At 44.5% G+C, this 15359-nt stretch overlaps 1 protein-coding gene across 4 annotated transcripts in view; it reads right to left on the bottom strand.

Moving 5' to 3' along the window:
• The window catches only part of ARMC8 (armadillo repeat containing 8), a 63328-nt gene that overhangs the window by 10065 nt on the left and 37904 nt on the right, over positions 1 to 15359 (bottom strand). For all 4 annotated transcript variants that reach the window (XM_027724866.2, XM_027724868.2, XM_027724867.2 and 1 more), the window contains 9 exons: positions 14746 to 14821; positions 14575 to 14665; positions 11080 to 11140; positions 7191 to 7391; positions 4295 to 4390; positions 2956 to 3038; positions 2608 to 2689; positions 1290 to 1376; positions 34 to 126 (listed from right to left, as the gene is read on the bottom strand). In XM_027724866.2, coding sequence (XP_027580667.1) covers positions 34 to 126; positions 1290 to 1376; positions 2608 to 2689; positions 2956 to 3038; positions 4295 to 4390; positions 7191 to 7391; positions 11080 to 11140; positions 14575 to 14665; positions 14746 to 14821 — 870 coding nt within the window. The remainder of the gene's footprint in view (positions 1 to 33; positions 127 to 1289; positions 1377 to 2607; positions 2690 to 2955; positions 3039 to 4294; positions 4391 to 7190; positions 7392 to 11079; positions 11141 to 14574; positions 14666 to 14745; positions 14822 to 15359) is intronic.

The raw sequence follows: 15359 nt of genomic DNA, 5'->3' as shown, positions 1-15359 counted from the left end.
CCAAGTGGAATTCCATCAGTGTGCTCTACTCACCATTAAAGCCCAAATGCCGTTCACTCGCAAGGCAAGATTCTCACTCTGTGTTAAACTACATAGAAGTTCTATGGCTCCTGATTCTAAAATAGGCTAAAAGAGGGGGAAAAAACAGAGCTTTAAAACACTAATTGCACACATGAAAATGCAAATACAATAAAATACAAATATATAATAAAATATAATAAAAACGTGTTGCTTATATATTATTCTTGAGCTTACAAAATGTCCAGTGCAATCCCACGAACTGACCACACCACAGCCCATATTCATGACAATTAATAAGTAGGTTTTTATGAAAAAATTCAAGTTTGGTTGAAGTCAATCAGCAAAATTTCAGCATAATAAAGAAAATTGGAGACTTCTTCATGAGCAGACTGAAATACAAAACCTTTAAATGACAGGATATGGATATGAAAGAATATCAGATGGCTTAGAGAGGCTTTCAAATCTAAATATTCCTTCATCTTGCACAATCAGTGTTTTCTTTTGGCCATGATGCTTTTGACATGAACCATTATCCCAATAGAAAAAGAAGTATTTCAGTCCACTCTGAAGTGGAAACACTGTGCTGTGCCCTGCAGAGTGACCAAGAAAGCCCATGACCATGGGCCAGGGAACTCTGCTTGGTATTACTGCAGTGAACTTTCTGTCTCACAGACATGACTGACACCACCAAGATCAACTGAGCAACCCCAGGGAATCCACAGTGCCCTGCAGGATCCCCCACACAGCACACTCCTGAATGTTTTCTGTAACTGAAACATATTTAAGACCTGGGGAATTGTTCCCTTGCTATGAAGTGCTGGTGTGTGGATATGATCTGTATGAAATACAGACTCTGCAGAACTCAAGACCAGATATCCTGTACAGTTCATCTGAGAACAATAAAAACACAACACTCTGCTGTGCCAGCATTTTCAGGATACAGCAGCACTAATTCTCCAAGACAATGGATCACAGTTTAGTTTCTTCTTGCTCATGATTTTTTTAGATAATAGTGTTTCACATGTAAAAAGAACGACAAAACTTCATGTCTACTTCTTTTCTTTAGAGACCACATTTCACTATTCAACCGAATTCAGTGTCACAGCACCGTAAACACGATTTTTTTTTGTTATTCACAAGCCATCAGTGACCCAGGCCACGTCCCATGACAGCTCTGTAACATGGCACAAGCAGTGGCTGCCAATGGAGACACCTTTATGCTTAACTGAACCCTTGTATAATGGTCCTGTTCCTGGATAAATACCAACCTCCTTGCTTGGAGAGAATTCCAGAAGAAGATTGCATAGCGTGGAAGATGCTACTACGAGAATTTCATTTGGAGCATTCTGTAAAACCTGCAGGCACAAAGGGGGGAGAGGAATCCTGGTAACTGACATAAGGAAGGGATCACTGTGGAATGGGATGCCTGGGATTATGCTGCACTTTGAGACTCCAGACTTCAGGAGATGCTTGAATGCAGATCCAGACAATGACACCCATCCCATGACAAGCTGGAGCAATGCACTATTTCACAGAAGCCAGACTGGAGAGCTTTCAGGTCCAATTTAGTAGAAATCAGTGGGGACAATCCCTGCTCTGCCAAGGACACGTGTGCAGAGGAAGCTCCAGGAGGAGCCTCTTCAACACTTCTGTACCTCATGCAAAGCACAAAGTGACAGATTTCCCCAGGAGCACCCCTTCTGAAAAGAAGGTTCTCCAGCAGCACCAGAACATGCCATTCCTAAACTGAGCAGCTCATCTATTCAGAGCAATTCCCAACGTTTTGGAATGAACACACAAGTTCCTGATTTCAGCTTATTTAATACAAATCAAAATTAACAACTGCTGGCAACTGCATTTACACAGAAGTCTGACATCTCAACTTTTAGTTTCCCCCCGGCTCTCCTTTTATGCCAGTTGTGCTTCTTCAAGCAATCCTGTTGGCTTTTTGTTTTACATTTATAAAGGTCTGATGTTTTCATGTTTGGCCTTTCACAAGCTCTTAAAATATTCAAATCATTCCCATTACAGGATGAGAGATGACATAGACCTTACACACTTGGATCTCATTTATTCTTGTGGATAATTGCATTATAGTAAGATGTGTCTTTTTAAAGGTCTTGTTGAGCTCTTTGGCCTCAGTTATGGAGTCTGCAATGAGATCTACAAGGTAGAGAACTGGAGGAGGAAATGCAGCTCTAAATTCTGTTGCAGGGCTCACAGACCAAGTCCAAACTGTGCCATCCAATGACAGCATGAAATTAAAGGGCATCTACTCCTCCTAGTGCCCTGTGTAAACATTAGGGATAACTTCCCTTCACTCACTGATCACAAGAAAAAACCCCCCCAAAAAATGAGAAAAAAAAACAAAAACCCCTTCAAAAATCAAGCATGAACCACAGTTCTCTTTGCTGCTGCTTGGCTTTTAGTGATTTCTGGCTCTCTCAGGAGAAGGCCAAGGAATTTTGGTTTCTAGGTAATTTCCATCATGGTTCTACAGCAAGGTATGTAATCTGAACAGACACCACGTGCTGCTTTACTGGCACAGAAGCTGCAGTCACTGAGACCTGGCTCCTCTTCCCTTACCTTCATTAAAGGCTTCCATACAGCATGATCCTGAAAACTTGTCCTGAGCTGCTGTACAGAACGGGACAAACTGTGCAAACATCTGCAATGGAAAGGAAACCTTCCCTGTGAAACATGGACACTGCTGGAAAACATCCACTGCTTCTGCACAAGGACTCAGCTTGGAGCTTGGCAAGTGCCAGGAAATGGCAAAGAGAAAACACTGCACCAGCACAGGGTAACTGCCCCCTTCCCCCAGTACATTGTCCAACAGCAGAAATGAGTTCAAGTCAGCTTTTAGGAAGTGAGCAGGACTGGCAGCAGGTGCAGCAGCAGACAGAAGGCTGTGTGTGATGGAACAGGTCCTACCTGACTGCAGCCAAGCGCACCTTGATGCTCGACTCGGACAGGCCGTTCACGATACGGTCCATCATGTTCTCAGTCTCGATGATCTGCAGCAAGAGCAATTCATGGCAAGGAATAAAACACTCTGAGCATTTATGGGCTCTTGGCTTTTTGTCTGCAACATTTGCAATATTGCATATAAAAAACTGTAGCTGAAACCAGCAAGTCATGTTCTCTTCCCAGATTCAGTGGAAAGTTTTGTGTATCTGCAGACAACTTCGAAAAAAATCTCCATTCTATGTTCCACTGCTGCTTTTAATCACCAAGGAACAACAGGATTATATATATATGAATTACCCTTAATGCCAGATTAAAGCTAAGGAGAGTACGTGTGGTTGCACACAATATATACAAACTACAGACCACAGACAGGCTGTAGATCTGTGTGGATAAAAAATACCTTCTAGTTCATCTGTCATATTTAGACAGGGCCAGCACAAGCACTTAAAACCAGGATAAAAGGGAGTTAATACCCAGATGAAAGATGGATTTGGTATAATAAATCAACTTTGTCATGTACACACCCATTGCTTATTAGAAACAGTGTAAAAGAAGGATCCTCACTATTAACTACAGTAACAAAAGAGAGGCTTATGGGTTTGAATTCTGTAGATCCTCATGCATAAATCTTCCTGATATTATCTTTTCAACATGTGTTTTCCTGCCCATACATTTTTGCCTTCTATTTTTCCCCTTTAACCAACAAATCAACTCAGAAAACTCTCCTGCCTCCCCCCTACTTGCCACCTCTGACATAGCAAGCCCATGCTTAATTTTAAAAAATGCTCCTTTTAATCATTTATTGTTCAAGTTCCCTCCACTTTGCACACGTGACTTTTTAACTCTGAGTACTCCCATCAGCCCCTCCTCTCTCTCCTGTGATGTTTGAACCACCAACTGCTTTATGACGACTTTGGTCACTCAAGAATCAGGAAACAAACTCTGACTTTGCTTCCCGATATGATTGGACTTTCCAGGGTTTATTTTCTAAAAGCCATTTGTTTTGTAACGGGATAGGATGAGAATAGAGGTGTATTCTATCCCTCAGAACACAGGTCTCAGAAATTACTCACATTACTGCCACAACAACACTCCTTATGAGTAGTCAAGCACCACAACATGCTCAAAGACAACTTCCTGCGAGACTCTGCTCCACCACCCTGAGGATGGTTTATATCAATGTAACACACGGAGCCTCCTCATTTCAGCCTCTTTACCTCACAGTGGGGAGCACAAGGCTGGCAGGTGCCAGTCCCTGCCTTTCAGCTGCATGTTTTGCCCGCTGACACCTGTCCAGGCCCACCTTTTTGCGGATGTCCTCGTCGTTGGCCCCCAGGGACGCGTAGAGCTTGAAGGCGGCCTGGCGCAGCTCGTGGGCGTGCTTCAGGTCGTGGTCCAGCTGGGGGAGCAGAGCACAGACACCAGATTCAGACACTAAGAAGTTGCAGGTGGGATATTCTTATTTGTTGCAGGGTTTTGGCTGCCACCCCAAGGGCAGCCAGAAGCACAAGGAACTCCAGGAGCCCATGTCCACCTTTACCAACTTAACACAATAACCAAAGTTAAGAATACAACTAATTTCTCTGCTGAGTTACAGAGAAGCCAACTTCAATTTGAGGCCAAAACAAGGTTAGGACTCTATCCAGGCCATAATCAGGCAAAAACTGTTCTTATCTCCCCAACAAAAACTTCCAGGAACAAGCCAGGAGTGAAAAAACATCAAGGGAAGTTTTATCAAGAGAACTGAAGCAAAAGCAAGAGCCAAAGCTGGTCTCTAAATCTCAGGACTTCTATCTTAAGGTGGGTTTTAACTTCTGCTGTAGGGAAACACAACAGGTGTTGGAGGTTTCTGGGAGGTCACCTCTGAGCAGAGATGCCCGAGGGGGGAATCTGGGGGATGCACCACTGCCCACAAATCAGGAACAAGTGCTTGGGGGTGTGATAATGGCTGGAGCTGTGTCAGGGCAGGGTTAGGCTGGACATCAGGGAAAGGTTCTTCCCCCAGAGGGTGGTCCCAGAGGGTGGTTGGGCACTGACCAGGCTCCCCAGGACAGTGGGCACAGCCCCAAGGCTGCCAGAGCTCCAAGAGGGTTTGGACAATGCTCTGAGGGACAGGGTGGGATTGTTGGGGTGTCCTGGGCAGGGCCAGGAGTTGGACTGGGTGATCCTGCGGGCCCCTTCCAGCAGAGGAGATTCTGTGATTCCATAAGCAATGGGAGCACCAGCTGAAGGGATCGTGGTGTTTGAGGGTGACCTGCTTCGGACACACAACGTGGCCTCTCAGAGCTCCTCACGTTCTCTCCAGTGAGAACAATCCTGTGATCCTGACTGCCCTCCAAACTCTGTACCAAAGGGTTCCACAAAACAATGCCATCTTCAAAGCCTACACAAAATGCCAGGAAAATGCCAGCACTAAGTACCAAAGTGCTGAAATAACAGAACTGTCAAAAATGAAGCTGTCTGAGTAATTCTCTCCAGGGCAGCTACATTAGAGCACAAGTGTTACCTAATTGGTATAAATATTTGAAGCAGACAAGGGCTCTGTTTGGCAGAGCCCTCACTCACTGCTCAGGCAGTTTTACCTTACAGGGTGCAGTTCCAAGCACTCTGTACAAACCCTGCATTCCCAGCTGGCTGCTCTTACAGGCTATCTGCAGACTCAGAGCACTGTCATAATATTTAGAATTGCCCCACTCACATTTGGAACCTGATCATATTTTTGATGTTACAGCCAATGTCCATTACTCCACAATAAGCTGCTAAACTTCTTTTTGCTTAGTTTTGTGCTGTAACTGATTTTTTTTAATATATATTTAATGCCTGTTTTTCCATGAAATTCCAGTAGCTCTACATGCAGAATCAATCCCATTCCACAAAGGTCTGGGAAGTGAGCCTACCTCTTGGGCAGTTTCAGAGAAAAACCAAGGCTCTGTAATCCATTTTTTGAGGTACTTTCTAAAAATCAGACTCAGTAAGAGGGAGGAGCAATGGATATTTCCCTATGTGAAATATCAAAACCAGTCTTGCTTCTGAGGCTGATTGATCCACCAGTGCTTTGGAAGTGTCTGAAGATCTTATAAAACAGTTCATGGATGAGAACTCCTGGTACAACACCTATGGAACTGAGCCTCCAAGGTGCATCTGGGCTGTGTTCATCCAACCTCTTGCAAGTGCAGAGAGCTCATAATACGAAATGCTGCCTGACATCCCCATGCTTTAACACAGCAGAGCCATCTCTGAAATTCAGATTTCCCACAACCCTGACCTAAGAACTGAAATCCATCTCTCTTCACATGGACCACTATCTCTTAGGAAGGTTTCCTCAAGGCAAGACTTGTAAACTTACAGCATGGGGAGTCCAGACACACACAGTTTGAGTCTGGATAATGCAGGCTCCAGAGAAAGCAGTGAGTGAGTGAGACTTGGGGCCTACGAATGTCAGGAATCGAGTCCTGCTAAACCCTCTGGTCGCCTTTCTGTTGAGGAACTCAGACATACGGTTGTGGTAGTTTAGTCTGGGCCTTCCTTTGTGACCAGTTCGTAACCAAGGAAGTGCTCAGATTTACCTGGTATTCCCTACGATTTTTACATAAGAAGAAAGGAGGAAAGGCCTTCGCCCCTCTTTCCTTCCATCAGCTTTGGAGGTGTGGGTTTCCTGCTATTGAGTCTGTCATGTTGGGGAGTGAGGCCTGCTGAGGCCTAGTGAGGCCTAGTGAGGCCCTGCCGACCTTGGACGTCAGAGGTTGCCGGTGGTCATTCCAGCATTACTTTCTGTTGTCCCAAGGAGAGTAGTAAGATATTCTTTTGCTAATTCTTTTAGTTGCTAGATCTTGGGCTATTGATCGTGTATATTTTATTTTGGTTTTGTTCCTTTTTTTCCTTCCCTTTCCCTTTTGAAATTGTACATATATTTCAATCGTATATAAATGCAATATAAGTGTAAATATATTTATATATATTGCTTTAGCTGTCTCTCTCTCGTTTTGGTTCTCTTGGTTTTTTTTTTTCCTCTTCTCCCTTGGTTTTGGCGGGGGGGGGGGGAAGGGAGCTCTTGTGGTGAGGTTTGGAGACTTGGCAGGGAGCCAGGTTCAAAACACCTCAACAGGTTAAATAGAATATTTTAAAAAAAATATCCTGGGCTCATTTATCATTACTGCTGGGCATTTTTCAGAGCTGCAGGAGCAGGTAAGGGCACGCACCCTCTTGATGTCGGTGATGGCGCTGACGGAGCTGGGGTACTTGAAGTAGTCGGCCAGCATGACGATGAGGTGGTCGGTGATGCTGGCGATGCGCTGCAGCTCCACGTCGGTCTCGATCAGGTAGGCCAAGGTTTCTGCCCCCTCCACCCGCTCCTCCAGCAACCTCTCCTTACTGCACATTCGAACCAAGCACGGCAGAGTCTGAAAAGTTTTAAAAACAAACAAACAAACAAAAAAAAAACCCAACCACAGCGGTTTAGTGCAGCTTTGTTCATAAAAAAAAATCAAAAAAAACCCAACAGCTGTCCCAGGGCAATGCTCAGCATTGTGCTTCAGAGAGAACCTTCAAACACATCACTTTGGGGGTTTTAAAGTCTCCACACAAGCAGAAATTGCTCAGGCCATACCAAGTATACAGTGGACTACTTTTAAACGCCTTCTCATGCAGCCAAAATGATGCAAAGTTTAGAAGGGACCATGGACAAAGTTTTGCAAAAGCTTAAAAAGAAAAATCCTCTGAAAAGTTGGTATTTGCAGGTTTGTTCCTACTACACACAGGAACCAGAAGTATCCAAGCTGTACTTGATCCCTCCTGCCCTTCTGTGATCCACGATTAACTAAGGACAACATGGTCAGAAATAATCTCAGGTTCCTCTCACACACACTGGCTGCCTGGAGCACCAGGGAAGGGAGGAATTCTCCTAAGCAGCATATTTGGTCACCCAGAAATGAAGTCCACCTGGAATCCAGGTCCACTCTGCCTTACTCTGATGTACCCCCTACCTTGGTTACACTCACACAGCAAGATTTTTGTTACACCTTCTCTACTCTGAACATTAAAAACAATCAGGTCTTTCCTTACCTGAAGCTCAATGAAAAGCACTTAACTGTGGAAAAAGCAATTCTCCAAGGGTTGGGACTCTGTTCACTCAAGCCTCACCAAAACAAGTATGAAAGTGGATGAGGAATAACACCAAGATTTGTGCCTGTGTAACTCCACCAACTTCAACAGAATGACTCCAGTAAACGTTTCCCAGAGTTATGTTTTTGGGGACCTGAAATACCATTTATCCATTGATTGTTCAAATGATCAAATGGATAAATATTTTTCTCTCCACTGCACTGGTAAGGAAGCAGAGTTACAGGACTCCTCTACATTTATGAGAACGACAGATGCTCCCAGCAGGATTACCCCTGGAGCTGTGAATCCTGCAGCTAATCCAGTGAGCCAAAGCACCTCCTCTCTGCACACCTGGCCCTTAAGGCATCAGGTAAGACTGAACATAAGCTCTCAAAAAACTACATTCATGTTGAGTGAGAAAGAAAAGAAGTGGAATTCCAAGTCTAAATCACGAAGACAATGTACTTCCTAAATCCTTCCAAGGTCAAATGGCCTGAAAGGAGCTATTTCTTGGAATTCAGGGCTGGGTGTTGTTAAGTCACTGGCTGCATGCACCCAAGAAACACAAATCTCATGGTTTTCAACACTTAGCAATTCCATCTGTTTGAAATGAAACAAAATGAAGAATTCCGACATTTTAACTGTTCCATTGGACCCAAAGGTCAGCACAATGTAATCCATGCACAGGACTGTGCAGAGGTGTAAGATGAAGAGGCACAAAGCACACCTGGCCAGCAGATAAAAGTCTGGAAATGGGCTGTAAGATGGAATATCTAATTCCCAGGTTATTGCTGGGATGTGTCAGTGTTATCTGGACAGTCACTTTCATTATTAGGATTCCAGAGAAATAATTTCCCTTCCAATCAAACCCATTATTTACCAGCCTCCTCTGCCTTCTCCCCATCCCAAGTGATTTTATTTTTTCACATTCCAGGCTAACCCACTACTCAAATTGGGCAATGAAGATAACTTAAAACCATTTTGGGAACACACATCCCTGAATGACCTCCAAATGCAGAAAGTTTGATAGCAAAGGGTCAGTAATTCCTGAATACCAAAGGGGTCATTGCCTTTAGCTCCCCAGAGGGGATTTGTGACTGGGTGAATCACAGAGACACTGTGTTGGAACTACAAGCTCCTGGAGAAGAAATCCCTGGAGCTGTTTGAACAAAGCAAAGTTCCGTGCCTTCCTTCTCTCCTCATTCTTTCATTTCCTCCCAAGTAATACAATAAATGTAATTCCACAGCCTAAAACATTTACTTGTGCTGAAGCAGCTTCCACGAGGAAAAAAAGTGCTGCTGTTGCTGTGAGCTGAGAAGCAAACCCGTTCCCAGTGGTTTGAAAGGAGGGTGGTTATCCACAGCCAGCTCCACAGGGACAGTGTCCAGCCAGCTCTCAGCAATCACCTGCCACTGCTGACAGCAGCAATCCCTGCTCCCTCTGCCCAGAGAGAACAGTTCTGGAACACTCACGGCCTCACCAGGACATGGCCTGGGGGGCAGCAGACAGGGGGGATTTATCAGGGGAAGATAAATAAATAAATCTTCTCTTTACCAGAGAAGAACGAGGTTTGCAGAGAGATAGGTTGGGAGAATGGAATGCAGCCCTCAGTTTGCAGGTCTTGTAAGGAGAGAGAAGAGAGAGCAGGGAATTGGACTGTCCACTTGGAACAAAGCTAAGGAGGAGGGAATGAGAGAGAAAGATGCAGTTTGTGCAGAACAGATGCCACTATCCACCTGGAATGGACTGTACTTTGGACTTCCTTGCACAAAAAGGGAGGAGGGTTGGGCCTTTGTCTCAGCTAACACATGGATTTTTCACCCAGAATGATGGATACCAAAATCCCACTCCCAAAACCTACTGTCCTGGATACTGAAAGGCAGAACTGTGCTTTCTTGGTGTGGTACATCACACACAACCTGTTCCTTCCCCTCCATCACCCAAGAGCAGCACTAAGGAGCAGCTCCTGGCACTCTGGAGACAGTTCTCCAGGTTAAAATGCAGGCTTGCAGGAGCTGGTGTGGGTTTGCAGCAGAGCCTCAGCAGTGGCCCTTGGTGGGGAGGGTTTGCTGTGTAAGGGCTCTGCAGGGACAGGGACACAGCACAGCACACACCTGGCAGCCCCCTGTTCCCTGAACACCTTGGACAGGCCTTCCCAGCCCTTTTCTTTTTGCAGCACTACCCCAAAACTCCCATATCTCACAGAAAAGCAAGCACTGTTGGCATTACCTGATCCCTGGCTGATACACTTGCACATGAACAGCTTTTTTATTCCTTTTTCTTCCTACCTATAGAAGTGTGACTATTAAGAAAGAGATTACAATCCTATGGTATTTAATGAAGTTTCCTTTACTGGACACCCTTATAATGGCACACTCAGTATAAAAATCAAAACCAATATTTCAGCATGAGGTGGTTTTCTTAATAACAAATTTCCCTGGCCAAAGCAAGAGGAAGATAAATATACACAAAAATTGCTCATGACAGGCTCCACATATACACTGTGCAAGTATTCTGACTTCAGCCCTGTGAAATAAGCTGCTGAAAGACAAATCAGTGCCCTGGTCATCTACAGAGACCAGGTTAACAATGCTGTTTCCATGGTACTTATAATGGTTACTGAATTTTTACAAATCTCAAATGGATGTGAGTCAAACTCTGGGATATTTATTTCTGCATACTGACCTTCTAGTATGATTCTTTACTTAAAGCTTCTTAAAAAAGTCATGCCACCATAAATGCTTAAAGACACAAAGGGAAAGCAGGGAACTATTTTTTTTTTTAAATTGAAGTCAAGAGAACTCGGTGCTTTGGAATCTTTGGTGCAACAGATTTTGTGCCACTTTTTATACGAGACAAATAAAACCAGGATAGACCTACATGAGAATCCATTTTGAACAGAAAACTGTTTAACTAGCTGTCATGGTTAGCACAAAAAGGAGTGGTTTTGAATATTGAAGAGGTGGTTTAAGCAGGACACAGCTCACCTTGAGGACGATGCAGGGATCGTCTGTCCGTATTGCTCCGGCTCTGCACATGGAAGTAAGGCTGCAACAACAACACAACACAGTCACCCCCCAGGGCCTTGGAGGCAACAACAACACAACACAGTCACCCACCAGGGCCTTGGAGGCACTGGAGATGTTCTACAACAACCTCCTGTACTAATGGAATGTCCTCCCCTTTGTCCTACCAATGGTTTAAATCCATCAGTGCTTACTAGACTTGGGCACACAAACTACTGCAGGGGTGCTTTTAGGCAGATTTGTGGTGCAGGACACCTTGCTGGAGCACTGGTCAATACAAACAGCACACACTGGTCACAAAGGAGCAAAGCAACGGCTCTGATTGGCACACAAACCTCTTTTACCAGCTAAAAACCCCCAAATTAACAACTTGCATTATGGTAAAGGAGGAATATACCCACACTCTCCTTTGTTTAAAGTACCTGCCCATGCTGTGTGAGCAACAAGGAGAGATCCAGCACAGGGTTGGTGGGGTCTGACAGCTCAGGCAGAAACCACCCAGGCTCTGCACCAGTCCAGGAGATGTGGGATCATTGGGATGTCTGTCTGCAGCAATCAGCACATCCTCACTAATGACAGCCCAGCTAAGGCTCTGCGACTGAACCAAACCAGCACAACAACTCAGAGTGGACATGAGAAGCCCAAGGCCTCAAACTGCAGTGTTGACACACAGACAAATGCTCAGTGGCCCTGGTAATGTACCTGTGAATGGGCCCCAAGCTACCACAAAGCCCTTCACCCACCACTACAAGTGTTTTACCTTGAGGTGGTTTAGTTTTTCCCTGCCCTGCTCCAAGGCAGTGGATACAGCTGCAGGGGAACTGCTCTGCACCAAGGATCTTTTGGTTTAGCTTCTGAACTCACCATTGGAACTGCCTTCTATCCTGCCACAGTGCAGGTTAAAGAATACAAGTGTATTGCAGTACAGTGACTTAAACACATTTTGACCCTCAAGTGGGCAAGTGGAAATTGTACAGAGGGTCAATCAGAATTGCTCAGTTAAGGAGCAGCAATATCCTCACATCCTGTAACCACACCGTGTTTCACCACATTCCTGAGCTCCTCCCAAGGGCCCAGAGTGGGTGCTTTCATCTCTTAGAGGGCAACATCACTGATCCCGTTCCAAACACAGCCACAGCTAAAAATCCCACCATCAGAAGTCTCTTTATACACTGTTTCTCAGAAGATAAGAGATAACGCTTCACTGTTGGCACAGAGCTCATTTGATAAACTTTTACTGCCCAAGCCTTGAGCTGACAGCAGGAAACTCTCATTTTCACACCTGAACAATCTCGCAGCTGCCATTTAGTCCAGTGAGACCCCATTTGCCAGGCAAAGTAGCTCTATTTCAAACATGAAAGAAAGTAATTTTTTACTGCAGGTAAAATAGATTTGGCTTAGCTGGGGGCAATTCTGGTGGGTTTAGCAGAAAAGGTTACTGCTCCACCTGCAGCTGCAAAGCCCTTTCCCAAGAGGCTTCCTGCCCCTCCCTCTGTGCCAACACTGCTGCTCAAGTGAAGGATCCATTTCAATCAAGTCCTCCAGGTCTACTTCAATTGTAGGGGAAAAAAAAAAAAAAGGGGAATTTCCTAAGGTAGCCTTGTATGCCAGTGTGGATTCAAACAGAAATTTAAGGGAAGGTTCAAAAATGCAGGGAAAAACCCTTCTAGATCTGTATTTCAAGAACTCCAGTAATAAACCAAAGAGAAACTGCAGATTAATTAACCGAAGCTGGCAGGGCAGGAGTGAAATCTAGTTTAGAAGCAGAAAAAGATGACCTGTGACATATCCACCTACTACTCACATTAGAAAAAAAGAAGAGGTAGTCTGACTTGGAGGGAATCAAGCAGGGAATGCACTTATAGAAGAAAAGCCAATAAGTCTTTGCAACTGCCAGGACTGTCAAGAGGCTTTGGAGCCCTAAATAGGATGACTGCTCATTAGAAACCTCATCTGAAACTCAGGATACTGGTTTGTCTTCCATTTTCCTGCAACTTTCTTTTTGCCTTACACCACATCATTTTGTTCCATGTTTTGAAAGGTCCACCTCAGCCAAAGCTCTGCAGAGCAACAGCAGAAGATGGGGTGTCCACCCAACTCCTGCCAATCTGAAGCAGGTCAGCAAAAACCAACAGACCTGGGAGTGCCCATCCCAAAACAAGGACAGCCCAGAGGCAGACAATTCACTGAACTCCAACTTGCCTCCCTGACTTACCAACTGCTTTATATCTTGAGATTAGTACAAAAAATTAATTTTCAAAGCATCATTCCCTATGTATTTTCTGACTTCTCAAAGAAACCCATAAATCAGTCAGAACTGACACTGCTATAGTGTTAATTAATTTAACTTGCCTTCTTCACTAAGAACTGCTTAAGAAAACCAGTAAAACCAGGCCCCAAGACAGACCTCCCACACGGAGGGGGATTACCTAAGAAACCCCTCCACACCTACCCATCTTCATAACTGCTTTTAGAAATGAGTTAGGTCATCATAACCTGGCAATATGACTCAAGAGGCCATCCTGCCTACCCCACCTGCTCCTCACCCAGAATCCTGCACTGAGGCAAGTGTCCATGAAACGAGTTGGTGAACTCCGAGAACTCACTGTTACTGGTCAAAAAAAGCCACCAAAAACTAAAAGACTAATCAAACAATACAACAGTGACCAAACTCTTGAGTTAAACTTCATTTTAGTCACTTACAGCGATGGGTAATTTTCTCTCTTTAACCCCCTGAAGTGATTTGTTCCATTATTATCAACACAAGAAAAGGAAAACGGTCTTAAAGGGAGTCAATTCCCAGCTCATGAAGTGCTGCTGTTATGGAACTTGGGCATGTTTTGTCACAGGGTAGAGAGTCATTATGAGTATGAACACACTGAGGTGCCCACACCAGCAGGGAAAGTCTGATTTGAACCACGAAATTAATTAATAACATTAATTCTGCTCTATGAGCACACGAAGCCTTGAAGAATAATCTACCTTAATTAAAACAGTTGGGAAGAGGGACTAACCCTGTGCACTAAGGTGATGAGGGAGCAGTCCAACACAACACAGTGAGCAGAGTGCTCTGAGCAGGGGTTCAAGGAGGATGGTACCAGGTACCAGATATTTCAGTGTTGTGCTCTGCAAGGACATAGGATTGACCACAGCCTATTCAAAGCAAAGCATCACAAACTCCAAGCTACTGGTGAAAATCCACGTGGCTGAACACACATTCCTCACAAAACTGCTGCCCAGCAACATTTTCCCTTGTTTATGCACAGCAAAGAGTGAAAGTTATGTTACAAAATAAGGTGAGAAGCACTTCTTCAAGGGCTTAGATAATGCAAACAGCATCTATAATTATTGCTAAGATTTTACAGCACACATTACTCTGGAAGAAGCAAGGAGGGAGTAGTTAAGCAGTGAGATTACCCTCCATGCTATTTGACTCTCATTCCTGCAGACAATTACCATTTGGCTGACGTGAGCTGCATTTCAATGGGCTTGTCCCTTTGTAACATCTTCACAAAAATCTGTGGTAACAATTCTCCATCCACTGACACTGCAATGAAAGAGAACCCAAAGTCATTCTGATTCAGCCAGTCAATAAAGGGAGTGTCAAAGCAGCAGCATCCCACTCACCATTTACCAGAGTCATGGAGACCTGGGGGTTCTCAAAGGCCAGGACTGAGAAGCACTTCAATGCCTGCATTCGGACCTGGGTGCACACAGAAGAAAGGAAACAGAAGTGCCAACTGCAGAGCACAACAGTCAGCACTGCTGGGACAGGCTGGGAGGAAACAATGCTGGACAGTCAGCAAGACACCAGGATGGTGAATGAATCAAAGGCAGATGGAAACATCCAACTCACACCTTGACTTCCTGCTATCTCCCTGTTGGAATTATCCTTCTATAGGGGATGTCGTGAACTAGTTGTGAAGAAAACCAGCGAGGATAAAACTTGGGAACTGAACAGGAAATACTGGTCTTACCTGGGATGCCTCACAAAGCAAAAAACAACAGAGGAGTGGAAGTATATCACAATAGTACTTTTCCTTCCCAGGACTCCCAAGTATGTCAGAGAACCAAAAAATATGTGTCCTTAAGATTTACAGTTCAGAAGCCTTTAGAGGTCAGCTTAGTAAAATGTCTAAAGAGAACCATCTGGTTGAAGTGATTCTAAAGTAATGTTAAAATAAATATACCCCATGAGTTTTACTGCCATGGCACAGACTCAGGTATCACTTGTGTGACAA

This window comes from Pipra filicauda, unplaced genomic scaffold (genome assembly GCF_003945595.2).
Source record: "Pipra filicauda isolate LSUMZ 115617 unplaced genomic scaffold, ASM394559v2 scaffold90_size2875636_pilon, whole genome shotgun sequence".
Taxonomy (NCBI): domain Eukaryota; kingdom Metazoa; phylum Chordata; class Aves; order Passeriformes; family Pipridae; genus Pipra; species Pipra filicauda.
Note: the sequence above shows the minus strand (reverse complement) of the source record. Positions and strands in the feature narration are given on the sequence as shown.